General features: G+C 47.8%; 2 protein-coding genes across 2 annotated transcripts in view; both read left to right on the top strand.

Moving 5' to 3' along the window:
- SOS2 (SOS Ras/Rho guanine nucleotide exchange factor 2) overlaps positions 1 to 20,699 on the top strand; it is a 42,819-nt gene extending 22,120 nt beyond the window's left edge. Inside the window, exons 10-23 of the mRNA XM_042813640.1 lie at positions 130 to 785; positions 3,766 to 3,847; positions 4,545 to 4,667; positions 7,354 to 7,457; positions 7,940 to 8,159; positions 10,120 to 10,239; positions 10,967 to 11,129; positions 12,049 to 12,166; positions 12,675 to 12,847; positions 14,279 to 14,395; positions 16,100 to 16,361; positions 16,807 to 16,848; positions 17,922 to 18,031; positions 18,970 to 20,699. Coding sequence (XP_042669574.1) covers positions 130 to 785; positions 3,766 to 3,847; positions 4,545 to 4,667; positions 7,354 to 7,457; positions 7,940 to 8,159; positions 10,120 to 10,239; positions 10,967 to 11,129; positions 12,049 to 12,166; positions 12,675 to 12,847; positions 14,279 to 14,395; positions 16,100 to 16,361; positions 16,807 to 16,848; positions 17,922 to 18,031; positions 18,970 to 19,476 — 2,797 coding nt within the window. The 3' untranslated portion in view covers positions 19,477 to 20,699. The remainder of the gene's footprint in view (positions 1 to 129; positions 786 to 3,765; positions 3,848 to 4,544; positions 4,668 to 7,353; positions 7,458 to 7,939; positions 8,160 to 10,119; positions 10,240 to 10,966; positions 11,130 to 12,048; positions 12,167 to 12,674; positions 12,848 to 14,278; positions 14,396 to 16,099; positions 16,362 to 16,806; positions 16,849 to 17,921; positions 18,032 to 18,969) is intronic.
- Positions 20,700 to 22,832: 2,133 nt separating this feature from the next.
- On the top strand, positions 22,833 to 26,698 carry VCPKMT (valosin containing protein lysine methyltransferase). Its single transcript, XM_042813627.1, has 7 exons — positions 22,833 to 22,855; positions 23,554 to 23,793; positions 23,880 to 23,990; positions 24,065 to 24,137; positions 24,335 to 24,454; positions 25,803 to 25,907; positions 26,373 to 26,698. The coding sequence occupies exons 1-7, from the start codon at positions 22,833 to 22,835 to the stop codon at positions 26,385 to 26,387; spliced, it is 687 nt and encodes a 228-aa protein (XP_042669561.1). The 3' UTR covers positions 26,388 to 26,698.
- The last annotated feature ends 543 nt before the right edge of the window (positions 26,699 to 27,241 follow it).

Genomic DNA, 27,241 nt, shown 5'->3' with positions numbered 1-27,241 from the left:
ATTTGGAACAGTAAACTTGGTTAGGGCATTCAGGGGGAAGAAATAAGGACATTAATTTAGCTAACGTAGTTGGTTTTCAGTCTGTTGGGATGGAATGTGCCCATTGTGACTTTCTTTTATCCGTTCAAGGGAGCCAGTCTGTCGCTTCTATAACCGGCAAATCAGAAGCAAGCACTTGGCCATCAAGAAAATGAACGAAATCCAGAAGAATATTGATGGCTGGGAAGGCAAAGATATTGGGCAGTGCTGCAATGAATTCATAATGGAAGGCACCTTGACAAAAATAGGAGCTAAACACGAACGGCACATCTTTCTCTTTGATGGCTTAATGATCAGCTGTAAGACTAACCATGGCCAGTCACGGCTCCCCGGTTACAGCAACGCGGAGTACAGACTGAAGGAAAAGATAATCATGAGAAAAATACAGATCATTGATAAAGATGACACATCTGAATATAAACATGCTTTTGAACTGGTGTCTAAAGATGAAAACAGTATGCTCTTTGCTGCCAAGTCTGCTGAAGAGAAGAGTAATTGGATGGCTGCTCTGATTTCCCTCCAGTATCGGAGTACTCTGGATAGGATGCTCGACTCAGTGTTGCTGCAAGAGGAAAATGAGCAGCCACTGAGGTTGCCCAGCCCAAGTGTGTACCGCTTTGTCGTAGAAGATTCTGAGGATAACATTGTTTTTGAGGACAACTTGCAAAGCAGGAATGGAATTCCCATCATCAAAGGAGGAACGGTTGTGAAATTAATCGAGAGGCTAACGTACCATATGTATGCAGGTACCCTGTACATTTGATACATGTGTTTTTGAAGATGGTGCACGTGTGGGTGATGAAATTGGTCCTATCATCTATTGTTTGCTATTCTTCTTTTTTTTGTTTTTTGCTACATTTGGTTAAATGTAATGTGAGATTTGCAGAAATAACCAATATCTGTCATTAAACCAAGCGGCCTCGCCTGCAAAGCTTTAAAAAAGCTTTAGGGCCTGCAAGACCCCTTTCCTCCCTGCAATGGACTGCTAGGAGCTGCTGATTCTGTTAAACCTTTGCTTATTCATTTCCCAAGACCTTCATGGCTAAAGCAGCAGGGCTGTTGCAGGCTGTGTGGAGGAGGAGAAACATTGGAGGTCATTTGTTATACTTCAGCCTGCTGCTTTCTGAAGCCCTTCAGTAGGAAAGGATGCAAATCACAGTCAGTTCTTCAGACTTTTCTGTGAAACACAATATCAAAGCCACAGAAATCAGGCTTGTAGTTACTGAATGTGCTTACACTGCTGGAAATATTTGATCTTCTGTACGAGTCTTTAAAAACACACACACTGTGTAACAACTAAAGCTGGATTGCTTTGAGCTGTGTATCTTCAAGAAGAAAGGGGAACACTGAAATTCAGTGTTGATCCAACTAGGGGTCATGCAGGTAACCCATAGCTGTGCTGCCTGGGAATTCCAAGTCCTCCACATCTAAAATGTGCTGGGTTTCTGTGGCATGTGTCTTTTTCAGAGTGTATTGGAGCATTAGTTTGATAGCATAACTCTGCAAGTTTTTATAGCACGAATTCTTGCTGCTTTGGCCTTGGGAATCCTTGGTGAAAGCATTGTCTCTTGGGTTCCCATGCGCTTTTCTCCAAGCAGTGTTTGGAGCCAAGGCTAACAAACCCTCCTTCTGCAAGGACATTTCAATAACATCACAGGGAGGGACTCCTAGCAGATCGTGGCGGTGCTTTATCTTTGTGTTTAGGTCAAAATACACTTGTAGCTGTTCAGTTTATTGTATGTTTGTGTTAGTTTCAGGTTTGGTGGCAGCAGGTTTGTCCCAGCACGGAGGCTCTTCATGTGCACAACGACCTCTGTCCTAACAGTTCCCCAGTTGGTACTGGGCTGCCGTGGGACGTAACAGATGCAGAGCAGCAGATGCAGATGTTAATCTCCTGCATGTGACCCGTGAGCTGCTATTAGAAGCACACTGCTTGTATTTTCCATTGTACTGCAAATGTTACTTTAAAAAAAAATCTAAAAGATAATGTGAGGGCACCTGCACAGCTCTCAAGGCAGAGCAGCAGTCACCTTTTGGAAAGGCTTGAGCAGAGAGAGCCTGTGCTGTTGTAAGAGGAGGATTTTCTTCTAAAAGTGTCATAAATAATACCCAAGAGTGATGTGATGTAGAAGCAGAACAGGCCAGGGCAGCACTAGGGTGCAAACTCAGCAGCATTATCACGGAATGAAGCACCATTACTTCTGGTTTGTATAGGATCCCTTAAAAGCATTGAACAGTACTTTGTGGGGAATGAAGCCTGCCTAGAAGCATCCTGCTTTGTCTTTTGTGTGTCTCTTAGAGAAATTAGTTGACTGCACGTTGATTGCTGGTGTGAGCTGCCTGCACTAAACGCTGACAGGTTCAAGACTGTTTACAGACCAGCAAGAAAAAGGGAAGGCTGAACAACTGCAAACATTTCTGAGGGAGCATCTGCCCATGTGCTTCTCCAGGCCTGGTTTTCCTTTATTTCAGCCTTCAGTTGCTGCTGTGCATCTGCCACGGGTGACTGTGTGTGGATGGAAGGATCAGGAGTGGGTAATGACCCTTCAGGATTTGTAGTGAAGTGGTTTGTTGATCAGCTTGCTTATTCACAATCTTGGGGGATCCTACAAGAGTGGAATCGAAAGAAATTAAAGGGACGTTATTGAAATCGGTGGGAGCATTTGCAATTAGTTATTTAATTAGATTTCTATTTCTTATGGCAGGTGTGTCCTTAGTCTTTTGTTACCCAATGTTTGTGTACTGTGCCACCTTCCTCAGTGTCCAGGTTGGTACTTTGGGGACGAGTTAAGATGCTCTGTTTATAGGGGCTGTGATCTTTTGCCCAGGCCGGTAGGTGGCCTTCAGCTGGGGAGTAAAGGAGCAACGTTTTGTTTGCAGCACCCTGGTGCAGTGGTCTGCAGAGGACTGGGTGCTTTCCTCAGCTCTCTGCTGGTTAGTTGGTTTGACAGAGCTTTGTAGCAGATGCCTGTTGGACTTGCATTCCTTATTGCAGAGGGGTGAGCTGATGGGAGTGCTGGTGCAGGTGACAGAGCAGAAACTGTACTTCAGATGTGATGCAGAGTGCACCTAATGCCTTTGATAAACAGGACTGTAATTGATGCATGCTTCTAAGGCATCAGCGTGCCAACTGAAACACATGCTGGGCTCAGCTAAAATGCCTGGAAAGGTAGGTTGACACTTGGCTGAGAGTTGCAGTGCCTTGTGGACAGGCACGTCTGGTTGTAACAGTCCTGCCTAGCAGAGAGGAGCAGCAGGAAGGAGGTGTGGTGGCTCCTGGAGGTGCAGCGTCTGGAATTGCTGCAAGTATTTGCTTTGTAAGGTCTGTGCTTCTTGTAATGATTTCACTGCTGACTGCCCTGCAAAGGTTGCCTGTATGCTGCTGTGGCGTGGCTGGGCGAGGTGTGCAGTCCCTGCTGGGGAGATTATTTAAAGAGCAGGTAAGACAGATGTTTGGTTGGGGCGATGGAGGTGTTTTTGATGTGCAGATAGTAGGTAGTTCGACCATGTTTTCTTTGTCTTTATGAAGTCACAGTTTCCTATTCAGTGAGTGTAAGGCATGCCGTGTGCCAAGGTTGAGCACGCAGTGTTTGAGGGAGCACAGCACGTGCCATTGAATTGTTCAGCAAGGCTCAAGCAAAGAGCTGAACTTTCAGCAGTATCAGTTCTGGTGTTTTCTAAGCCACAGTGCTCAACTTGCTGTATTTCTGTATTCTGTCTTTACAGATCCCAATTTTGTACGTACTTTCCTTACCACATACCGTTCCTTTTGCAAGCCCCAGGAACTGCTGAGTTTACTGATTGAAAGGTAAGCAGCGATCGTCCTTTCTGAAGGTGCACAGAAGGGCTTTGGGTTCCTTTGCCATCTCCTTTTCTGCTCGGGTTCTTGGTGCTGTGTGTTGTACGTTTGGCAATAAGGAAAAACAGTGAAGGTCATCAAAAATAACTTCAAAAATGGGCATTGATCTCTTTTAATGCAAGCTTTTTCTTTTCCATTTTGTTAAATGAATACCTGAATGCCTTACCAGCTCGAGCACTCAGTGTGCCTCGGCTGCCAGCTGGTTATGTTTTGAACTGCTGCACTTAATCATAAGAGCATATTTGAGTGTGTCTCAATGCAAATAAGAACTGAAATGTTCTAGTCAGTTTGTTTGAAAGGCACAGACTTACTGTAAACAGCATGTTAATACACTGTGATAAAGCTGCTCTGCAGCTTTCTTCTAATCTTGGCTTAATAAAGCTAGCAGGTAGTTAAAAACCTTCTATCCTAGTCTAGACGTCTTGTGATGACCAGAAAACCAGCAAATTATCAGGGTGAGGGCAGGGTGTGTTAAGCACAGCATAGCTGGGGAGGAGGGAATTCCAGGCGGACTGGATACTGGATGAGTGAGTGCTTGAGTTTCGCTGCATTGAATTTCTTTAAATAAAATTGCTCTTCGTGTCCTACATAAAGGGCTTGTGTTTTATCTTAATTACCATCGGTTTTCTGGTGCTTGCATTCATAGGTTTGAAATCCCAGAGCCTGAGCCTACTGAAGCAGACAGGTTGGCAATCGAGAAAGGGGAGCAGCCCATCAGTGCAGACCTGAAGCGATTTCGCAAGGAATACGTCCAGCCAGTGCAACTCAGGTTTATTTGCTTTTAAATTTGTTCTGTTCAATCCAGATTTGAGTTTGGTGATTATATTGCGTTCCTGGAGACAGTAATCTCCTTAGGAGACTGCTGTGCTGTCAAGTAGGGACTTATCATTGTCTGTGACCAGACTAATAGCCCAAATCATGTTCTGATTAGTCATACTGGCTTCTGTTGTTGTTGTTGCAACTCTGCTTGGTTCTCTGCTGCTCACAGCTGTGATCTCTGCCACCCACAGGAACGCTGTATGGCTGCTGTGTAAAGCAACAGTGGGTGAGAGATGTACAACTGAAAGTGATTCTGACGGCGTTCTGAACAGATTCCTTGTTAATAGGCCCTGTGAAGATAGTTTCTGTCTCCGTGTTTTCAGTCCTCTGGTATTTTACTCCCTTTCCCAGCCCTATTGATGGATTTGCACAAAGGGAGACTCTTGTCTGCGCCGTGCTTTGCAACAGGCTGCAGTGAATCTTCAAGGTCTTGCTGACCAAGCTAACTTGGGCAACAATTAAGCACTTCTAGCATGAATGAGGCCAGTTGTTTCCCTGATAGGAAAGAGTCAGGAGGAGACACAGATCACAACAAGTATTTGCTAGAACAGCTTTTATTCATTACACTGTTATTAGTGGCATCAAGCTGTTATTATGAATGGCAGATAACCAGAGGCCCGGTGCCCTCATCTTTTCCCTCCTTGCACAGTCATTCATAGTTAACCTGCTTGGAGCAATTTACACTTAAGTGGAGGGTTATGACATGCCAGTTCCTTCAGTATAGGTGTTTAGAAAGTCACTTAGTGCTTTTTTTCATCACATACCCGTGTACAAATATTCCAAACAAAACACCCAAGCATGTATGTATGTAATCTTGCAGTTCTTGTTGATAAGAGTCAGCACCTTCTTGGAAGTGACCCAAGTAATACAATCCCAGTGTAACCTTGATAGTTGTGTGTGCTCTTGTCCTTGTACAGATTTGGCAGGTTCTTGCTGTTCTGAGTTTATCTGTCTCTGTGGGTTCAGCAAGGCCACTAGTCTCCAGAGCTATCAGTTCCTGGAAGGTCTTCACATGCTCCCTCTCAGCACATATTTTTCCTTGCTATTTTCTGTTTGCTGTTTCTGCAGACATCCATGTAAGTGCCTATAGAGCCCCTCCCAAGAAACCTGCACTGAATGGCTTTTTGTAACCTAACTGGAGGAAGAGTTTAAATATAGTTATGCTGCTTTTGATGCCATTTTCATAACCTCTGCTAGTTAGACTTGAGGTTAGCTGGGGATCTCCTCAGTGCTCCTTTCCTTGTTACAAATACATCTTGCAGCAGGACAAGGGGAAATGGTTTGAAGCTGAGGGAGGGCAGATGGAGGTTGGATGTCAGGGGGAAGTTGTGTGCTGTGAGAGTGGTGAGGTGCTGGAACAGCTGCCCAGAGAGGCTGTGATGCCCCGTCCATCCGTGGAGGTGTTGAAGGCCAGGTTGGATGGGGCCCTGGGCAGCCTGGGCTGCTGTGAAATGGGGAGGTTGGTGGCCCTGCATGGCACAGGGGGGTTGGAGCTTTGTGATCCTTGAGCTCCCTTCCAACCCAGGCCATTCTGTGATCTTCCTACAGCACTGTTGACTGCCGTAGCTGAGCAGGAGCAGTGATAAGCAGTGAAATGGAACCTATAGAAAGGCTTGAGGCAGCTCATAACTATGTTCCTTGCTATTCATTTCCAAAATCAATCCAGTGCTTTTGCCTTACGTATGATGTTTAAGCTCTTTAAACCTGTGCCTAATTTTGACATATCCAGGATGTTAGGTTTCTGGTCTCTTTCCTCATTTGAGAGATTAGGATACCCATTGTTGTGACAGCTATGCTTTGCTGTCTAATTCCTGCTGTGGTTGGTGAGCAGTGTCCTTATTACTGCCTGCCTGATGAAAGATGTGCTTTAAGGTGGCTAATTAACACTCACACTTCTGTGGTTCATAGTTAATCTTTGAATTGAGGAGATCTTACAGTAGCTTGGAACTCTTAGTTCTCTTACAGTTCCAAAGAATTGTCTGAATTTGAGCTGTTAGTTTGATATACACTTTGTAAATACCAGTTTTGTTAGTAGCATTGACCTCTACTTCAGAGCAGTCTGAGATGTGGGAAGGCAGTGGAGGACATGAAGATGCTCATTCCTTCCCCATCTTGAGTGCTTATTCCACTTCTTGTGGGTAATGCTGCAGCCATGCTGTGCAGTGCACAGGCATGGAAATGTTGATGGCATTGACCAGATTAAATACGTGTGAGGTCACCAGAGAGAGGAGGCACTGAGCTGGAAGTGCAGTCAGCAGAACCAGGCAGCTTGTCCTGCTTTTTCAGGATTTCTACCATGACAGCTCCAAGGCTGATGGAACAAGATCCTGCAGTGCTGCTACTGGCAGCTTGTTTCAAACTGTAACTCCTTTGATGGTAGCAGCTGTCATGAATTTCCAGCAGTAGAGCAGCATGCTTGCAACAACTTAAAAGATGAAATTATGTGTAGGAATAAAATTTGTTTCTAATGAAACAGTTGATCCAAATTGGGTTTTTTAGTGTCCCTATGAGTTTTGATAGTTTATGGTTGCATGAATCTGTAACTCAGCTTTTTTACAGTCCTTTTGTTTCATGTTTGCATGGAATGAGCTTTGAGTCCTTAAAACCACAATATTTTTTTCTCTCTCCTTCCTCAGAATATTAAATGTTTTTCGTCACTGGGTGGAACACCATTTTTATGATTTTGAAAGAGATCTGGAGTTACTGGAGAGATTGGAGACGTTTATTTCTAGTGTAAGAGGTGTGTGAATTGCTTGTCCTCTCTTCCACGTTTTGATACAACCTGCTGGTCTACTCCTGTTGGATTTTAGGCACGAGAGTATCTGTACACACGCTAGTAATTTTAGTGTCTTTAATTGAACTGTTAATGTGACTTTCCTTTACAGTCTTTGGTTTGGATTCTAAATGGCTACTGAAAAGTATTTCAAGCCCTGTTGTATTGTTTAACCTCACAATGTTTACTTCTGGACAGTAATGTTCATCCTTGCCTGACTGTCAACTTCCTTCTCTCCATCCCATATTTGTTGAGAGTTCCTTCTCTGTTGGTTAATTTCTCTAGAAGTGTCAGTAGGTGCATTTATACACAACTGGGCACCTACAAACCTAACTGATCTGCCTGTAGAAATGCAGTATTTTGAGTGCATTTATTACTGAGTTTCATTAAACTACCAGAAGTCAATTAAGATGGTACTGAAAATGTTTCTCGTGGTTTCTGTTGTGTAGGAAAATCCATGAAGAAGTGGGTGGAATCGATTGCTAAAATCATCAGGAGAAAGAAAGCACAGGCAAATGGGATCAGTCACAACATCACCTTTGAGAGTCCACCTCCCCCCATCGAGTGGCACATCTGGCGTGTGGGGCACAGTGAGATGCTGGACCTCATGACTCTGCATCCCATCGAAATCGCTCGGCAGCTGACGCTGCTCGAGTCTGACCTGTACAGGTGGGGCTGACTGAGTGCACGTCTCTGTCAGCATGCTTCACCCCCTGAAAATGCTTAGAATCAGTCAGACAGAGGGTGGTGGTCAATGGCTCTATGTCCAGGTGGAGGCCGGTAACAAGTGGTGTCCCCCAAGGGTCTGTCTTGGGACCGGTGCTCTTTAACATCTTTATTAATGACATCGATGAGGGAATTGAGTGCACCCTCAGCAAGTTTGCTGACGACACCAAGCTGAGTGGTGCGGTTGATACGGTGGAAGGAAGGGATGCCATTCAGAGGGACCTCGACAGGCTGGAGGGCTGGGCTCGGGTGAACCTAATGAGGTTCAACACGGCAAAGTGCAAGGTTTTGCATTTGGGCCGGAAGAACCCCAGGCACCTGTACAGGCTGGGAGGAGTGGTCCTTGAGAGCAGCTCGGCAGAGAAGGACCTGGGGGTCCTGATGGACGAGAGACTGAACATGAGCCAGCAGTGCGCTCTGGCAGCTCGAAAGGCAAATGGGATCCTGGGCTCCATCAGGAGAGGGGTGGTCAGCAGGGACAGGGAGGTGATTGTCCCTCTCTACTCGGCTCTTGTGAGGCCCCATCTGGAGTACTGTGTCCAGGTGTGGAGCCCTCAGTACAAGAAAGACATTGAGATTTTGGAAAGGGTCCAGAGGAGGGCGACTAAGATGATCAGGGGGCTGGAGCAGCTCCCCTATGAGGACAGGCTGAGGGAGTTGGGCTTGTTCAGCCTGGAGAAGAGAAGCTGCGGGGTGACCTCATTGCAGCCTATCAATACCTGAAGGGAACCTACACCCACGAGGGGAGTAAACTCTTCAAAAGGGCTGACAACAGCAGGACTAGGGGAAATGGATCGAAGTTGAAGGAGGGAAGATTTAGGTTGGATGTTAGGGGGAAGTTCTTTACAAGGAGAGTGGTTAGGCCCTGGAACGGGCTGCCCAGGGAGGTTGTGGATGCCCCGTCCTTGGATGTGTTCAAGGCCAGGTTGGACGGGGTCCTGGGCAACCTGATCTGAATGTGTGTGTTTGGTGGCCCTGCTAGGCAGGGGGGTTGGAACTACATGATCCTTGAGGTCCCTTCCAACCCGGGTGATTCTGTGATTCTGTGATTCTGTGAAATGCATCCCCTTCACTTACTGGGTTTGTGGAAGGAGGTTTTGTGTTTGATGCCAAAATAGGCACAAGAAAAAATACATTCTGTATTTCTATACCAGACTTCTGACAGCGTAACTCAATCAGTGCAGTAAATGAAGAAGCTGAAGTATCAGGAGTAGATAATGTGAACTTGCTGCCTCCTTGCCAGAAGTGAACTTTGGTACTTGAATAAGAAACACTTTTTGCATTGTCAAAAGATAACACCTGATTGCATCTTCCCCTTTTATTTCAGTTGCATGGCAAAGGCACAGCTGTTGCCATACAGCTGCAGCACTGCTACAGCAGGCTCCTCTAATCTAAGAGTCTTTTAGTCTGGTGCCACGCTCTGCTGTTTCCTTGCTTTGCTGTTACTATAATAAATAAAGCCTTGATGAGAGAACTCAGCTTTGCAGGATAGGAGTTCTTTGTGGTCTTACAGAACTCAAAGGTGAAGCTCCCTTAACGTTTCAGTGACAGCAGATTTCCTATTGAAATGGGCCACTTTTCCCCACTCTGCAAAGTCCTGTAGCTTCCTATTTAAAAAATATTGTAACTGTCTTTAGGGTGCTTCCTTCTGCTTCCAGGAGATGAAACTTACTCTGTTGTACTTTTCTTAGGTAGAAATGCTTATTCTAAAATGCCAATCTCAGTTATGATAGGAATGGATTTTCTTCTTCCCAGATGTCCTCATTGAGAAGTTCCTTAAAATAACTGTTATGGAATCACATTTGGGAAATACCAATTTCTGATTAAGAGAAGAAATAATCTTGCAATGCTAACACAGAATGTACATTATTGCTTGTATTTGAGCACTCCTTTATCATAACAGGGCAGTGCAGCCTTCTGAACTCGTCGGTAGCGTTTGGACTAAAGAAGATAAGGAAATTAACTCCCCAAATCTATTGAAAATGATTCGCCATACTACAAACCTTACTCTGTGGTTTGAAAAGTAAGTACAGAGGTGATGATGTCAGTGTGGTGGCGTGAACTCCATCTGAAATTGAGAAACTTTCTTTTCTCGTGTGAACTGTGTTGCCTCGAATCTTGAGATGGCAGCAGAGTACCACAGTAGGTTTGGGTTTTGGTTCAGGAGTACGTGCCATGTCAGTCCCAGAGACTCACTGCTCCCTGGAGCAGATGATGTTTCTCCAGTAATGTCTGCTTAGTCAACACGTGCCCTGTCTATATTACTTACAGTACATCAGTAAGCACTGAGGGCAGTGCTGGCCTCAGCACCACTTCTGTACATCACTGCTGAGAGCACTGTTGTGTCTGTTGCTTCACCTTCATCTTTCTCCCTCCTCACATCAGATCCTTCTTAGGACGTGGCCATGTCACAGCAAGAGGATGTAGCACTCTGTGTGTGCACACCTAACCCTGTGAATTTAATACACCATTGTAGATTCTGCAGGTTGAGTGAGTCACCCTGTTTACCCTGGATCTTGCTTGAGTTTTGCTCTGTTTTTGTAGTATGAGCCAAAGTCTTTCTTGGCGTTTCAACCTGAGCATATACAAGATGTGATTACGTAAATTAGTGCTTGAGACCCTTGAGAGTGTGCCAAAATGTGCCTGCTGGGTGTACTACAGAGTCCTGACATGGAATTCTTCAGTGAAGTAGCTAGCAGAATGTCAGGCTGTATTTATTGGTGTTTCTCAAGTGACTTCTTTCGATTTAGGTGCATAGTGGAAACTGAGAACTTTGAAGAGCGAGTGGCTGTGCTGAGCAGGATTATAGAAATCCTGCAAGTGTTTCAAGATCTGAACAATTTCAATGGTGTTCTGGAGATAGTCAGTGCAATGAACTCTGTGTCGGTGTACAGGCTGGATCACACATTCGAGGTAAGTTCTGGGATCCAGGAGTGCACCAGACAGACTTCCTAAGTGAAATCCAAATCACTGTTGCTTTCTTAGAAGACAGTAAGTTACAAGACTAAGAGCTAGGAGAAATATGAGATGGGGCTGAATGTCTCAAAGGATTTGTAAGGGGAAATGGAGCTTTTCAGCAGCTGTCGTCCTGTGCTCAGCTCAAAAAGGGGAAGCACCATGGCCTTGATTGTTTATTAACTTGTCTGAAATAAAGCTGATGCTTCAGGCTGCTGTTTTATGAGTCTGAAAGAGGAGGATCCCAAGGCTGAGAACCCTGACCTTGAGTACATGAACTGCAGCACCTGGTGCCTGTGCAAGGATAGAAGGGCAGGGAGAAGGGAGCTGTCACTCAGCTCGCAGTTATCTCAAATACTTCTCTTGGATGAGAGTCTAAGACAACTGATTGTCAGAGGCAGAAAGAAATGATTGCTGGATGGTTTATATGAACAGCAGAAAGCGACTGCTGCACTGACAGTGACTCCTTATTGCACTTGACAAGAAAAAGGAATGCCCTGGATTTGGCAGCAAAGCTTCCATTGACTAAAATAGAAAAAGAAGCATTAATGTGATGTTTTGAGTTTCGTAACTATTTGAAAGGCCACACAGAGCCTGTAAATTCGATTCAAAATCAAATGTTTGGTTGTTATTGCATTAAAGGACTGGGGTTATGCTTCTAAATCGATGGACAAAATTGATGGTGTTTGCAGTAGCCTCAAAAGTCCCATGACTGGGGTTATGGACTGATGATGCCGTGGTTCAGAACAAATCATTGACATAAGAGATGCTTTCAGATATGAATTTGAGTTTCTAAGTTTTGTTAAGAGAGCTACATCATGACTTTGGTTCTTTCCTGACCGCATAGCTGCTTTGTTTTTTCTCTTTGACAACTAAGGCACTACAGGAAAGGAAAAAGAGAGTTTTGGATGAGGCAGTAGAACTAAGTCAAGATCACTTCAAAAAATACCTAGCTAAACTCAAGTCAATCAATCCACCCTGCGTGCCTTTCTTTGGTAAGTAACACCAGAACAGGCTCAACGTACTGCCTGCCTTAAACTGGGTTTGATACAGATGTGTTAGCTTTTCTCCAAGTTAAAGGTTGTGTTCTGCTCTAAAAATCCTTTAATACAGCAAAATCCTGGTTTGACTTGATAGATCTGTAATATTCTTAGGCTTAGTGCCTTTGTGTAGAAGTTAATTTAGTGATACAGATTACTGGTGCTGTTGATATGGCTGTTACTTCATTTTAATACTGCTTCTGCACTGGTGATGTGACCTGAATGTTTCATCTCCATAACGCGAGATCCTGAATTCAGGAAAAGCATCCTATTTAAATAATACCTTGTTCCTATGTAAAAGGCAAACTTAATTCATTCCTGGCAGCTAATAAACTGTTGGAGTATTAAAGGGAATGATCTGCTTATGCTCAGGTTCTATTTTTTGATCTTTCATTCGTTGTAAAGAATGAAATCAGCTGTTTGAATGCAAATGAACTTTCAAAACCGTCTCTCCTTTTCTCAGGAATATACCTAACAAATATTTTGAAGACAGAAGAAGGGAATCCTGACTTCCTTAAGAGACAAGGGAAAGAATTAATAAATTTCAGTAAGAGGAGAAAAGTGGCTGAAATTACAGGAGAAATTCAGCAGTATCAAAACCAGCCTTACTGTTTACGGATAGAGCCAGAAATTCGGGTAATCAAAACTTAAACATTTTGTTTGGGGAATAAGAGAAGGAAAGGAATGTGCACAACAGAAAATGGTCAGCTGCTCTTCTGGTGCCAGACCTGATCTTGGGTCAGCAGTGACCATCGGGGGAGGGAGGGAGGGAGGGAGGGAATGGTGGCTGATTGGAAGCAGCACGTGGCAGAAGTACCACAGCAGAAGCCCAACCAGAGCTAGGGGGTCTGCTTATTTGGGTTCCATGTTCTGGGTCTTGTTCATCTCCTTCTTGTTCTGCAGCCCGGTAGTGGTGAGATTTCTGAGCAATAAAGCAGTGAATGAGATACAGTGACTAAGCAGCAGAAGAAAAATTGCTTCCCTCTAATCTATAATGCTGTGTATGTGCCTGGGGCACTGAGTCCTTCAGGGGTTCTGCAGTGAACCTGCTGAGCAGAGCCTGCTGACCTGTGGAATGGCAGAGACGTGAATGAGCAGCCTCATTCAGTGAGGGAAGCTAGTAAATGCAGGGGTGTACCAGAGTCAGCCAGCATTGCCTGCAGAAACAAGGAAGGATGCTGGAGAGATTACTTATGAGACAGAGACCTCATGTATCCTGGGTATTTGAAGGAATTTAAGGGAAGACGATGGAACAAGAAGGCAGGTGTTTGTCTACAGAGGTAATAATGATTAGAAAGAACAGCTTTATGTACCAGCAGTTCTTCCTGAGTGCACAGCTAATGGTAACCTTTCCAGTAAACAATCCTGTGGGTAGCTCTCTTGGTTTGTGAACAGCATCAGTCAGGAAGCAACAAAAAGCTTGGTTACTTTGCCTGAAGAATTACACGGGCAATAATACTGTTGTTTAAAAAGCTACTTGCATCCTGTGTTGAATCATTGTAGACATTTCTGGGAAGGATTTTGGAGATGCCAGCATTCTTAAACCAAGAAGCAAAGTACACCTGAGGCATGGCAGCATTTGTGCCAGAGTTGCCCCTCACTCCCTGGGACTCGGCTGCATCAGGTGCAGGGCGCTGGGTGCTGCACTGTGCCCTCGGTGCTGTGCTCTGCCTCTGACTTTCTGCTTTTGTCCTTTGTGCCTTCCTGGCCTTTGGAATTAACTGATGACATCTGAAATACCCCTTAAAAACATCCCTGGCGTAGCGTTTGCTTTCGGTGCCGTGTGATCTGCGTTCTGCTCCTTCCCAGATCTGTGCTGTTAGGTGAAGGGAAGCACGCAGCGTATGCTGTAGCAGTGCTGTGCTGGACATGGTCAAGCAGTAACAAGATATTGGCAAACAGCTTACAAAACCCCTCATTTTACAATTCCATTGCCTGCTTATCCATATCAGGGCCTTCATTCGCACTGGGATGCTTACCAGGAGTTGTGAAGAACTAGATTTGTATTTCATTCAAATCCTCTCTGTTTATTTTAAAGAAAATATTATTGATGCTTGTTTCGTTTAGAAATTCTTTGAAAATCTCAATCCTATGGGGAAGATACCTGAAAAAGAGTTTACAGATTATCTGTTCAACAAGTCGTTAGAAATTGAACCTCGAAACTGCAAGCAACCTCCTAGATTTGTAAGTCTTGTGCTGTACATTGCATAGCTGAAATTCACCAGGCTCTGTGAGAAAAGAGAGCTTTTATAACCCATAAATACTGATATAAGCCATATCAGTTCCTTCTGGAATTCTGTGGTGGATAATGAGGTGGATCTCCAGCAAAACTTGAGTGTTCTTTTAAATCTGGGTATTTCTTGTTACTAAAAGGTGCTGCTTTTAGCTTATCTCAGAGCAAACGTTTCTTTTTCCCCCAATCTAATGATACCACTTTACACCTGAGTATCTTACCTTCCAGTCATGTGATGGAATGCACAATAACATTTCTCAGTAACCTCATAAAACATTAATTTCAATTGTTTGTTGGTTTTATACATATTTTTTTTTTCTTTAGTTAAAACTCAGTTGCTGTTTTTCATTTGCCTTGATTTTTACACATTGCACTTTGTACACTTGAGTTGCTGGAGTCTGCTGTCATTTTTGACAGCACTATCAATCACTATAGCAATCTCCTGCTAGGGGAGTGACTAAAGTGATATTGTAAATATGGCAAGAAACCACAGAAATTACTGTTGCAAAAATGCTGCCTACAGTAATTTCTCTTTTTCTTGTTTCTTGTGGCTTTTTTTTTTTTCTCCTTAAAGTAGATATCCGTGCTGCTGTCTCACTTATCTGACCATGAATTCTTTACAGTTCATGTTTTCCAAACCAGACGTTGTTATGGGAATTTCAGGGAGGCCCAGTTCTGGGTGCATTAATCCTGCACAGGAGCACAGTGCTCATCCAGCTCCAACCCCTGCTGTGTGCAGGTCACCAACCAGCAGCCCAGGCTGCCCAGAGCCACATCCAGCCTGGCCTTGAATGCCTGCAGGGATGGGGCATCCACAGCCTCCTTGGGCAACCTGTGCCAGTGCCTCACCACCCTCTGGCTGAAAAACTTCCTCCTCATATCCAACCCAAACCTCCCCTGTCTCACTTTAAAACCATTCCCCTTGTCCCATCACCATCCACCCTCACACACAGCCGTTCCCCTCCTGTTTATCCGCTCCCTTCAAGCACTGGAAGGACACAATGAGGTCTCCCCACAGCCTTCTCTTCTCCAAGCTAAACAAGCCCAGTTCCCTCAACCTTTCCTCATAGGAGAGCTGTTCCAGCCCTCTGACCATCAGATGGGAGTGGAGCTGTATGTACCACCATAAGGTGGGAACATGGTTCATCTTCAGAGGATCAGCTTTGTGTTACACCTGAGTCTCATGAGCTGGGTTCACTCACACCAGCCACGTGTGTAAGAATGTCAGGCTGACTCAGCTGAGTGCCCATACAGCATGTGTCACAGCATGCAGCTGTGCTGTAAGCTGACAGCACGTCCATGGGGCTGTTCTTTGAAGCTCTCTTGCAAGTTGCTGAGGTGCTTGACGTGACCCTCCCAAGACTGACTCTCTTCCCTGCGTTTTGTCCTGATTGATGAGCATGTAAAACTTGAATTCTCATTCTTCCCAGATGTGAAAAGATGTAATAAGCTGGGAAAAAAAGAATTTTTTCATCTCCATCCATACCTTTTCAGTAAACTCCTCTTATCTAGGTAATGACAGTCAGTACCTGGAGACAGCTGTACAAAGGCTGTTTGAGGTGTATGCGATGAGTGCCTTTTAGAATTGCTCATGGGGACTTTGGCAATGTTACAACCTGAAAAGCCAGCAGTTCTAACAGCTTTCTTTTCTCCAGCCTAGGAAAACAGCGTACCCACTGAAGTCTCCTGGGATAAGGCCCAATGCTGGCAGGCACGGCTCCACCTCTGGCACCTTGAGAAGTCACCCACTGCCACTTGAAAAGGAGCCGAGCAAGATAAGTTTCAGTCGAATCACTGAGGCGGAGCACGAGTCAGCAGTGTCTGCACCAACCTCTCCCAACACACCTTCCACCCCCCCAGTGTCTGCTTCGTCTGAGTTCAGCGTATTTTTAGACATTGATCTCAACAGTTCTTATGGTAAATGTGCAATAGATTCTAATAATTGTTGTTGCTGTGCTGCGGGGTTCCAAAATGTATTGGTGTATTATAGCAAAATGTGGTCGTGAGCTCTGAAGTTCTTGCATTGGTGTCGCACGTCCTGCAGCTTGGAAATGCCTGCTGTAAGCAATTAATTAACAAGTGATATTTCTGGTCCTTTAGCCTACCAGAGCTGAGGCAGTCTGTTGTGGGAAATGTCCCCGTGTGGCACTGCATGCAGGGACTGCATCAGTGCAGCATCTGCACGGAGAGACTTGGTGCTTAAAGTCTATACTTCAGGAATGTTTTTCATTGAAAACTTAATTAGCATTAGCAGTAGATAAAACTTAGAGAATTTGGTTATCTTTGAGGTCATTGCAAGCATGCTTTATGTGCTGTCTGCAGCTGTTGTCTGGAAAGTCTGTAATCCGTTTCTCATTAACAGGTAGCAACAGCATCTTCGCTCCCGTCAGTTTGCCTCAGTCAAGTAAGTGCTGTAACTCCATTTAAAACATTTTGTTTAACTCTGCTTTTCCTGCTTCAGGAGAGCTGGATGGTAATTAATCAGTCTCAGAAATCTGGGGTGAAGATATGGATTGTGTCCATTAAATAGAGTTCTGAAAGGGTTTTGTACAGGCTTTCGACCAGCTGTCCAGTAAAGCGGTCTGTGAAGTCGAAGATCTGTCTGATCTGTTTATTTTCCCCAGGGCTCTAGTATGACACTGCTTTTCTTTTGAGTGTCCTTGATGATTACTGCATGATGGTAAAAATGAAGCAGCCTGATAGTTTAGCATTGCCACTCAGTGAAAATAATTGCTCTGCTGCTAAGGACTGAAGAGAAAGCCTGGACTCATCTGTGTTTGAGCTTCTCCTTGCTCCCTTATTGCACAGACGTAGATACTTTTTCATAACAAGTGTTCAAACTGGGCACGGTGTCCTAATGTGTTGGTACAGAATTCTGTGCACTTCTGAGACAAAAAGCAAAGGAGTGATGAAACTCACAGGCAGGTTGGGGGATGGTTTTTGTTTTTTAACTTTGAGCATTTTTTCCTCAGAAGAAGGATTGGAAAGATCCTAAAATGCTGTGAAAGTTAGCATGTTTATTTACACTCTCCTGCTTTAGGAACTCTGAACAAAGCCTCTAAGCTTCCAAATCTGAATGTGTACCCATAGAGCCAAAGGGAACAAACCTTCCACTCCAAAGTGTGACTTAGCCATGTGACCAGCTCTGCAAGGATGATAAACAGGCACATTCTGCAACGAGGAACACATTGCAGAGAAAGTTGACCAAGCGTTGACTTCATTCTCTTCATTTTTGTATCTTTTAGCATTAACTGTTAACTGCAGGTGCTTATCTTTGATATCAGAAATGGGAGACCACTTTGTGAGCAGTGTATCTGATTAAAGAACCAAGTGAGAGTTTCATGCTATTTGAGTTAATGGTTCATGTTGCTGCTGAGCACAAAGATCTGCTTGTTTGAGTTGCATCTGGGCTGGTTTAATATTCTTGAGTATGTTCCTGTTACACAAGCACTAAAATACCAGCTTTTCTCTCTGCAGAGACTTTCTTCAGCTCATGGGGTAGCTTTCCTAAGCTAAGTGATGAGCCTCAAAACCCTCCTCCGCTTCCTCCGCGAAAAAAGATGGATCAGGATGTTTCTAATGCCAAGGTATTGTCCTGTGTTGAGTAGTTTGACAACAAAGCACTGAACATCTCGTCAGGCAAGTCTCTGTTGGTCTTTTAGAGTTTGGCACCTTTCAAAAGCAGTGCTCCAGTTATTCTTTTTGCAGTTTCAAGTTCCTGGTGTTCAAATGCAGCTAGCTGCTTCAGGAACATGCCAGTTGTAATCAGATCCAAGATATGGCTGGGCCGTTATTAACAGCACCAATAGCAGACATCAAGAAAATTCCATCCCTTTCAGAAAATCATACTGAGAATCACAGCAGAGCTGGATGGGAAGGGACCCTGAACTGCCCCCTCACCCCCCGCACACAGCCCCCCAGCTCAGGCTGCCCAGAGCCCATCCACAGCTTCAGGCATCTCCAGGGATGGGGCACCCACAGCTCTGTTGCAGTGCCAGGGCCTCACAGCCCTCTGGGTGAAGACTTTCCCCATAACACCTAACCCAAATTTCTCCTCTTGTAGTCTAAAGCCATTCCCCCTTGTGCTATCACTATCTGCCCATGTAAAAAGTCACTCCCCCTCCTGTTTGTACGCTCCCTTGAAGTGCTGGAAGACCAAAATGAAGTCTGCCTGGAGCATTCTCCAAAAGTAGTCTTTACCTGCAAATCTATGTTTCTTAGAATTGTTGAGTCATAGAACAGCCTGGGTTGCACAGGAGCACAGTGCTCATCCAGCTCCAACCCCTGCTGTGTGCAGGTCACCAACCAGCAGCCCAGGCTGCCCAGAGCCACATCCAGCCTGGCCTTGAATGCCTGCAGGGATGGGGCATCCACAGCCTCCTTGGGCAACCTGTGCCAGTGCCTCACCACCCTCTGGCTGAAAAACTTCCTCCTCATATCCAACCCAAACCTCCCCTGTCTCACTTTAAAACCATTCCATTGTCCTATCAGCCGTTACAGTGTCTCTTTCTCTGTAACACTGCAGGGAAGCCTGAAATCAGATGATGATCCTCCAGCGATTCCACCTCGGCAGCCGCCGCCTCCAAAGCTCCAGCCTCGTGCTCCTGCTTACAGCCCCTTCGAGCAGCCTCTGCACAGCCCTCCTCCTCCTCCCCCTCGGGACCCTCTCCCCGACACTCCACCTCCTGTTCCTCACCGGCCTCCCGAACACTTTATCAACTGCCCTCTAAACCTGCAGCCGCCGCCGTTGGGCCGCATGCACAGAGATCCCGACTGGTTCCGGGAGGCCGGCCCGGGCCCCAGCTCTCCTGGCACTCCTCCCAGCACTCCCTCTCCACGGCTGCTGCGTCGCTGCTGCGCGATGGGCGCCGCTCACAACAGCCCTGGCCACCCGCCTGCGCCCCCCGTCCCACCCAGGCAGAACTCGAGCCCTCAGCTCCCGAAGCTGCCGCCAAAGACTTACAAAAGGGAGCTCTCCCACCCCCCTTTGCACAGACTGTCTTTGCTGGAAAATGCAGAAGCTCCTCAATGACCTTAGCCGTGGTAGTCATTGACACTGGAATAGTCTTTGTAAAGTTCCTTTTTTTATTTATTCAGAAAGGCAGTGGATTTTAGTACTTTCGCAAATTGTGCTCTTAAAGTGCTGCTGATCAAACAAACAAAAAATAGCTTAAATTGGGGACAAAACCCAACAAAACTACACAGTCTGGCCTGCGTCTGTTGGACAGCGTTGCCCTCAGGTGAGCAGCAGCATTGCCTTCTTTCACACCCTCAGTGCCGACAGTTATGCCAGTATACAAAGATACCTTTTGCACTGTAAACGACACTAATTGAGCTGAAACTGACATCATTTGATTGCACTGAGCCAAAAAAAGAAAAAGGTGCGTCTGTGGAATCTTCTGATTTGAGCACTAATGGCCTTTTTTTTGTTCTTTTTTGGAAAGAGCCATGGGATGGTTACACGAGGTGAGGATACACACAGTGTTACTGATCTCAGCCTCCAGCCACCTGCCTTCTAACTTTGGGCTCGGAGGTTTGTGAGTGACAGCTGCTGTTCCCCAATGTTGTAATGCGTGTTGATTTGCTGCTGAAGACAAAGAGAAATGGAGTGAAATCTCACAGGTGATACCAAAATATCCAGTTGGTGTTGACTGATGAACAAGGACTGCCTGTCTCCCATACTGGAAAGCACCCCTCTACGTACTTAGCATGCATCTTGTTCAGATGTGCCTTTTTGTTTCGGTAGGTGAAGATGTCTTAAGCTAAAGAGTTGTTCTACTCTTCTGGAGAACAAAGCTATACGCCGTGTATGTACAACTGTTCATATTGTATATTTACAGTAGAGCTGATAACCTGTACAAAAGGAAGTGAAACGAGGCCTAGGACAGCCTGCTGCTCGCCATCTTATGCGGCCAGAAGGATTCCTCTGGCTTAGGAACAGTCTTGCCTTCCAAACCTAATAACTTCCTTCAGATTTCACCTCACTTAATCATGAATCCATTTTGGAAATTGGTAGCATTTAAACCAGCAAACATTTAAAGCTTTATTAAACTTTTTAAACTGACAACTGAATGGAACTTTTCTTTACCAGTCGGACTACTGGTGTGAGAGCGAGTCTGTTTTACTGGCAGTAGCGTAGCAGCATTTATACAGTGGCCAGAAGCCACATTTTATTTACTGGTCTGTGGCCTTTTACTGTGCTTTGTATCAGAGTTCTTAACAAGATTAATAAATCACCCCAGTCTTAATTTTCAAGAGCCCGAGCGGTGCGTGTTCCTTCTGAGGATGTGGTTGGGACTCAGCGAGTTGCTGGTGATGCAGAACGCCCTGATTTTCTGCACTGCTCTTTCAGATTTTATCGTCTTTTGGGAAGGTGCATCTTGCAGTTTCTCTCTCTTGGACTCTGCTCTCCCTCTGCCTGTGCCTTCTGTGCTGCAGGGAGGGGTTGATCTCACGGAGGAGTCACTGGTGGTGCGTGCAGGAAATGGATGATGCTTTGGTTCCGGTTGTTACAGAACACAGATCAAACCTCTTCTGTAGTGTGAGTTTGGGCTGAACCACAGCTGTCCGGTGGTGCAGCTCTGCCCAGTGCAGTGCTCCCCTGCTGAGCACAGCAGTGGCAGCTGTTGGCTTTTGCAGTTCTGGAGATCTGCCCAGTGAGCTGACCAGGGAGAATGTGCTCATTTATTTGTGTTAACTCTCTGCAGCCCTCACCAGCATCTACTGTGACGAGATGAGCAATGTCCTTCTCAAACCTCAACATTGTTTGTTGCTGGGGGTCTGGGGACTCTTTCAAACTTCAGACTACATAAATGTCAGCTTTTTATTCCTTCCATACAAGTGCTTAGACCAGGTGCACCTTCAATATCTCATATTAAAATGCAGCATAGCTTTGTCTTTTGGCCCTGCCTCAGCAAAGTCCTTCCCATATTGTCTTAAGCTGAGCATCTGCTGATTAGCAATGGCTTCTGTGCATATCAAAGTACTTCCCTCCATTGGAAGGGACCCCCAAAGCCCATCCTGACCTTGCTGGGGCTCACCAAAAGCTAAAGCACTTTATGGAGGATGTTGTGCAGGATACGCCGTCCAGAACCTTTGTGAAGGTCTGGTTTTTGGTGGAATTCAAGGACGTTTGAACCTGTGGAAGCAGCAGAATACATTCACTGGCTTTGGGCAGCAGTTCTAAATCCCACACTTAGAGCTAACAGAAACAGGCGACTTCCAGTGGGGCCCTGAGTGGTTTCACTGGGAAGCTCAGTGATGCAGCTGAAAGAGGGCTTGAGTGCAGGTCGCTGTTGTCCACGAGAGGCAGATGGGGAGGTGGGCATTCCCACCACAGCTTCTTTCTGCTGTCTGGGGCTGTCCTGGGGAGCAGTGCAGCTGGCACAGGTTCCTGGTGGGCCCTAGGGGACAAAGGAGCCTGCGAGTCCTGTTTGCCAGCAGCAGGTCCCAGTAAGCGTGGTGTTTGCAGATTGGGTTTAGCAGGCCGTGCACACACGTGAATTGGCTCCAGCAGGATGGGAGGAGAGCACCAAGCTCATCCATCATCTGATGAGCAGGAGTCACAAGGTGGGAGCGCTGCCTGAGGCATCGGCCTGTGCTGGAACGTGGCAGCAAAGCAGCGTTCTCAGCTGCATTGCATGAAATCCTGCTCGTACCTTCACAGCGCCAGTGCTGGAGCTCACTGGAAGCATATAAATCACAGCGTGGTGCAAAAAAAGCCTTGCTTATGGCTCGCTTACCGCACAATTAAACCTTCTTCCAAGCATAACAGGAGCTGGAAAATGCCAAAAGGAAGGAACGTTCCGAGGCAGGGCAGCAGCAATGCCAGCAGCCCAGGAGCACGGCGGGTACAGAAACACACGTTCCCAAAGCGACTGCTGTGCTGTGGAAGTAGCCAAGGGCAGGCAGATTCCCACCAGTGCGGTTCACCGGAATGCCAAGATAGAGAAGCAAACTGGCATTTCAGCTGCTTTATAATTAGAGGGGTGGATAAAAAGAGCAAAAAAACGCTAGAGGAAGAACGTGAAATTGCTGGGTTTGGAGCTGGTTTGTGTGGGAAAAGGCAGCTCCGTCAGAACAGAGCAGATAAACAGATGGGATGTGAGAGCTCTGAAGGGTAAATGAAATGCCTTGCTGGGTGCTTCAGGGACCGAGTTCCAGCAGTTCCTCCTGTTCTGGAGCCTGAATGGTTTCTTCTGGCACTGTGACTTGGCTGCAGCACATCAAAAAGAATGATGGGGGGTGGGGGAACAATTTTATTAATTCCTTTTTTCAAGTATTTTAAAAATATATGGAGGTCTGAATGCAGAGTTTGGAGTCCTTAGCAAAGGCAGTGAATGCTTCCTGGGGAAGGGATGGGAGCATTGGTAAGAAACCAAGGGCATCATGGCACTGAGGCACACGGTGTGGTTGGGGAGCGTGGGGAACCATAGAATCACCACAGCATGGCCTGGGTTGCACAGGAGCACAGTGCTCATCCAGCTCCAACTCCTGCTGTGTGCAGGTCACCAACCAGCAGCCCAGGCTGCCCAGAGCCACATCCAGCCTGGCCTTGAATGCCTGCAGGGATGGGGCATCCACAGCCTCCTTGGGCAACCTGTGCCAGTGCCTCACCACCCTCTGGCTCAAAAACTTCCTCCTCATATCCAACCCAAACCTCCCCTGTCTCACTTTAAAACCATTCCCCTTGTCCCATCACCATCCACCCTCACACACAGCCGTTCCCCTCCTGTTTATCCACTCCCTTCAAATATTGGAAGGCCAACATGAGGTCTCCCTGGAGCTTCCCCAAGCTGAACAAGCCCAGCTCCCTCAACCTTTCCTCACAGCAGAGCTGCTCCAGCCCTCACAGAACGGCCCGGGTTGGAAGAAACCTCAAGGATCACGAAGCTCCAATCCCCCTGTGCCATGCAGGGCCACCAACCTCCACATTTCACAGCAGCCCAGGCTGCCCAGGGCCCCATCCAACCTGGCCTTCAACACCTCCACGGATGGACGGGGCATCACAGCCTCTCTGGGCAGCTGTTCCAGCACCTCACCACTCTCACAGCACACAACTTCCAACCCGAACCTGCCCTCCCTCCCACCCTGTCATCCCGCACTGTAGGAGGGGCCGCGCCGGCTCAGTCGCTGCGGCCATGGCGAGCTTCGTGCGGGAGCTGGAGCGGCGGGCCGGACCGGCGCTGCGCTTGGAGCAGCGGTCGGGCGGCGTGGGCTGCGTGGTGTGGGACGCGGCTCTGGTGCTCGCCAAGTTCCTGGAGAGCGGCGCGTGGCCGCTGTCGCGCAGGGCCGTGCTGGAGCTGGGCGCGGGCACCGGCGCCGTCGGCATCATGGCGGCCACGCTGGGGTGAGCGCGGGGCCGCGCCGTCCTCGGGCCGCGGGCTGCGGGCGGGGCCGCGGGGGTCGCGGGCTGACGGCCGCCGCGCGTCCTAGGGCCGACGTGACGCTCACCGACCTGCAGGAGCTGCAGGAGCTGCTGGCCGTCAACATCGAGAACAACCGGCACCTGGTGACCGGGTCGGTGCGAGCCGAGGTACTGAAATGGTTTGTATGCACCGCGGCTCCCGCCCCCCGCCCCGCTTCCGTTCGCCCCGCGCTCACCGCGCGCCGCCTCGCAGGGGTGAGGACGTGTCCGAGTTCCGACCGCCCCCCGATTACATCCTCATGGCCGACTGCATCTACTACGAGGAGGTAAAGCAGCGCCGCGCCGTCGGGGCCCGCGGCGGTTGTGAGCGGGGAGAAGCGTGAGGAAACGGCCGCGCCGCGCTGTGCGCCCCGCTCGTCCCCATTGTGCCGCGTAACGGCACTGAGGAGCTGCCCGGGGCTGGAGGCGGTGGGCACCGTGCCGATGAAACGGGCTGTAAGGGGAATTCTTATCCTTTGGGCAGTCCTTAGAGCCGCTGCTGAAGACGCTGCGAGAGCTGACCGGCCCCGATACGTGTGTGCTGTGCTGCTATGAGCAGAGGACCATGGGGAGGAACCCCGAGATAGAGAGAAGGTACTTCGAGGTGAGTGTCTGTGTTGTGTGCTTCAGGTGCAGCTCTTGGAAAGGGGAGAGAACGGCAGGACAAGGGGAAATGGTGTGAAGTTGAAGGAGGGAAGGTTGAGTTTGGATGTCAGGGGGAAGTTGTGTGCTGTGAGAGTGGTGAGGTGCTGGAACAGCTGCCCAGAGAGGCTGTGATGCCCCGTCCATCCCTGGAGGTGTTGAAGGCCAGGTTGGATGGGGCCCTGGGCAGCCTGGGCTGCTGTGAAATGGGGAGGTTGGTGGCCCTGCATGGCACAGGGGGATTGGAGCTTCGTGATCCTTGAGGTCCCTTCTAAACCAAGCCATTCTGTGATTGCATGTGCAATGAGTTGGGGTGTGGGAATGGGTTGGCTGAGCTGAACTTGGCGGCAGTTTCATCAGCAGAGCCTTCCTGGGTGCTCACTGAGCCTCCCTTCCCTCCAGAGGCAGAAGGTATGGAATGTTAGCACTCACCATAACTTGTGCTGATGCTTTTGGGCTGGACACAGAGCTGCAAAATGGCCCCTCTGCATCACCTGTGTGTGTCAGAGCAGAGTGATTCCATAGGAGCAGGCTAGCAGCTGGCCGTGCTCTTCTTTCTGCAGCGGCTGGTTCCTAACAGAGGTTATGGGGAGAGTTAAACATTAACCTGATGAGAAGCTGTTTTCTTTTCACATGGCGGGCTGCTTCAAGAAGCAAGCCCTGCAGAATGGCACAGCTGCATTCCCAGGCACTGCTGTGCTGCACTGAGGTGCTGCTGGTAGTGGTGGGATTCCCGTGGACCAGGTGTGTGTTGTGAGCAGGTCGGACTCACAGCACAGTGCTGGCTGTCCCTATGGGGCTGCCCCGGCGCCGGGTTTGGCTCTGCACCTGTGAAGGCAGCTGGGAGGCCGCCCTCAGACAGCAGTCAATGCAGGCAGTGTGGGTGTTTCTGGATGATTTCTGCTTTCCCATAATTTATTTCCTTCCTCGGCTCGTCGGGGTTCAGCCAAGTCGATCCTGCAGGCGATGTGTGTTTGTTTTCCTTTCCCTCCAGTTGCGAGGGCTGGCAGAGCGAGGCAGGTGCTGCGGTTTGAAGTGGTGCTTTGGAGACAGAAGGAAGCAAACCCTTCTATCTAAAGCCTTCGATGTAGGTTATTTTTTGATTCACCCTTGAACTGGTGACTCTAATTTTACACTGCTAGGTGTCTGCAGCTGTAAATTGGCACTGGGTGAGTTACAATGAGGCTGAATGAGCTGCACCAGGAGACAAGCAACTTGCTGCTTTGGGCCCCTTTGTCACCGGGCTTGTCTTCATGCACGCTCCATTCCAAAGGCCAGTGCCACCCAATGACCCCATGCTGTCCTCACAGCTGCTTCAGGTGGACTTTGAGCTGGAACGAGTGCCCCTGGATCAGCACGACGAGGAGTATCGCAGTGAGGACATCCACATCGTGACCATCCACAGGAAACGAACGGTGGGTGGCCGGGGCTCATGGCTCATCGATCAGCACACATTGCCAGCAGTGAGCAGAGCTGCTGCTTACTTGGCACGGTTAGGGTTGTAAAGTGACTGTGAAATGCCTTCAGGGAACCTGTGAAGCTGCAGACCAAAGCTGTGCTTGCACAGAGGAGCTCTTTAGTTCCAAAGCACAGCGCTGTGCCAGGTGCCAGCCTTTGTCCCTGTGGGCTGCTGGGCTGAAGGTTTGGGGCCCCCGAGTGTTACAAACACCACACAGTGCTGCTCTGAGCTCCCGGTGCTCCGCTCTGCCACCCTCTTCCCCACCCCACTGCACAGAGCAGAGCTGGGCAGCCTATCCCAGTAACCACACAGATATGCATAACGAAGGTATTTGATGCTGGCACGTGGGCCTGGTGTTGAAACAAAGCCAGTCTGTTCAAACGTTTGTATCTTTCCGTTTTTCCTTTAAATCTCTTCACAGAATTCCCCATCGTGAGCTCTGTGGCAGCACCGCCTGTTCTTTGGCAGCTGGATGGGACCCTGCTGAGGAGTGAACCCCACAAAGGAAAGGCCTGCAGCGTTGGTGGTGATGTAGAGAAGTGGTCTCGTTGGGCCGTGTGCCCCCCCTGCACCTTTCCATTAGGAAGGCTGTGCTGTCTGCAGGCTCAGGCAGAGTGGAACGGACCCACGGCTCAGTGCAGCGCTGCTGTGTGCTCTCTGTGCCATAGGCAGCACTGCCCGAGGGGAGAACCCCATCTGGGGGACAGATGAGCCCTGGGAGCCACTCAATAAAACTTTGCTACGTGAGGTGGGCAGTGGCTGCTTGTTTCCTTTGTAGCCGTGGTTTCCTGCATTGCAGGCGCAGCGGTGGCGGTGGGCACTGTACACACACAGCACACAGATGGTGTCTGTGCCGTGCAAAATTGTTCTTTCTTTTAACTCCATCTGCGCTTTGCTATTCTAAGGACGTGCAGCGTTGCATGCTGACACCTTTCAGCTATTCTGGTGAGCAGGTTCCTCTCACAGTTGGTGTTTCTTGCCGAGCTGCCTCTCGTTGCTGCGCAGCGATTGCTTTGAAATGGAGTTTCAAAGGAGATGTTGCTCCTGCTCTGTTTGTGGCCATGCACACCCACAGAGGCAGGGCTGCTGCTGCTGGGAGGCACCTCGCTGCTGCTGCACCCCTCCATGCTCCGTTTGCATCCTCTGAGATGTTCCTTGCAAGCTTTGCTCCTTACAGAGCACAGCCCCTGCTTGCAGAGGTGGTTCCTGAATGCACAGCAGAGTGAGGGCATAATTTGTCGTGACCACGTGCATTATTTGTTAACTTGGAAGGAAAAGAGCTCCGTAATT

This window comes from Centrocercus urophasianus, unplaced genomic scaffold (assembly GCF_019232065.1).
Source record: "Centrocercus urophasianus isolate 14NV4802_14NV808 unplaced genomic scaffold, USGS_Curo_1.0 seq_14, whole genome shotgun sequence".
Classification (NCBI taxonomy): Eukaryota; Metazoa; Chordata; class Aves; order Galliformes; family Phasianidae; genus Centrocercus; species Centrocercus urophasianus.
This window is presented reverse-complemented; position numbering and strand designations above follow the sequence as displayed.

Bases quoted from the DNA above. Each gene is read 5' to 3' on its own strand.
- VCPKMT (XM_042813627.1), top strand. From the start codon at position 22,833: ATGGCACTGAGGCACACGGTGTG. The intron at 23,991-24,064 runs GTTTGTATGCAC...GCCGCCTCGCAG, and splicing joins CGAGCCGAGGTACTGAAATG to GGGTGAGGACGTGTCCGAGT. The intron at 24,455-25,802 runs GTGAGTGTCTGT...CTGTCCTCACAG, and splicing joins TAGAGAGAAGGTACTTCGAG to CTGCTTCAGGTGGACTTTGA.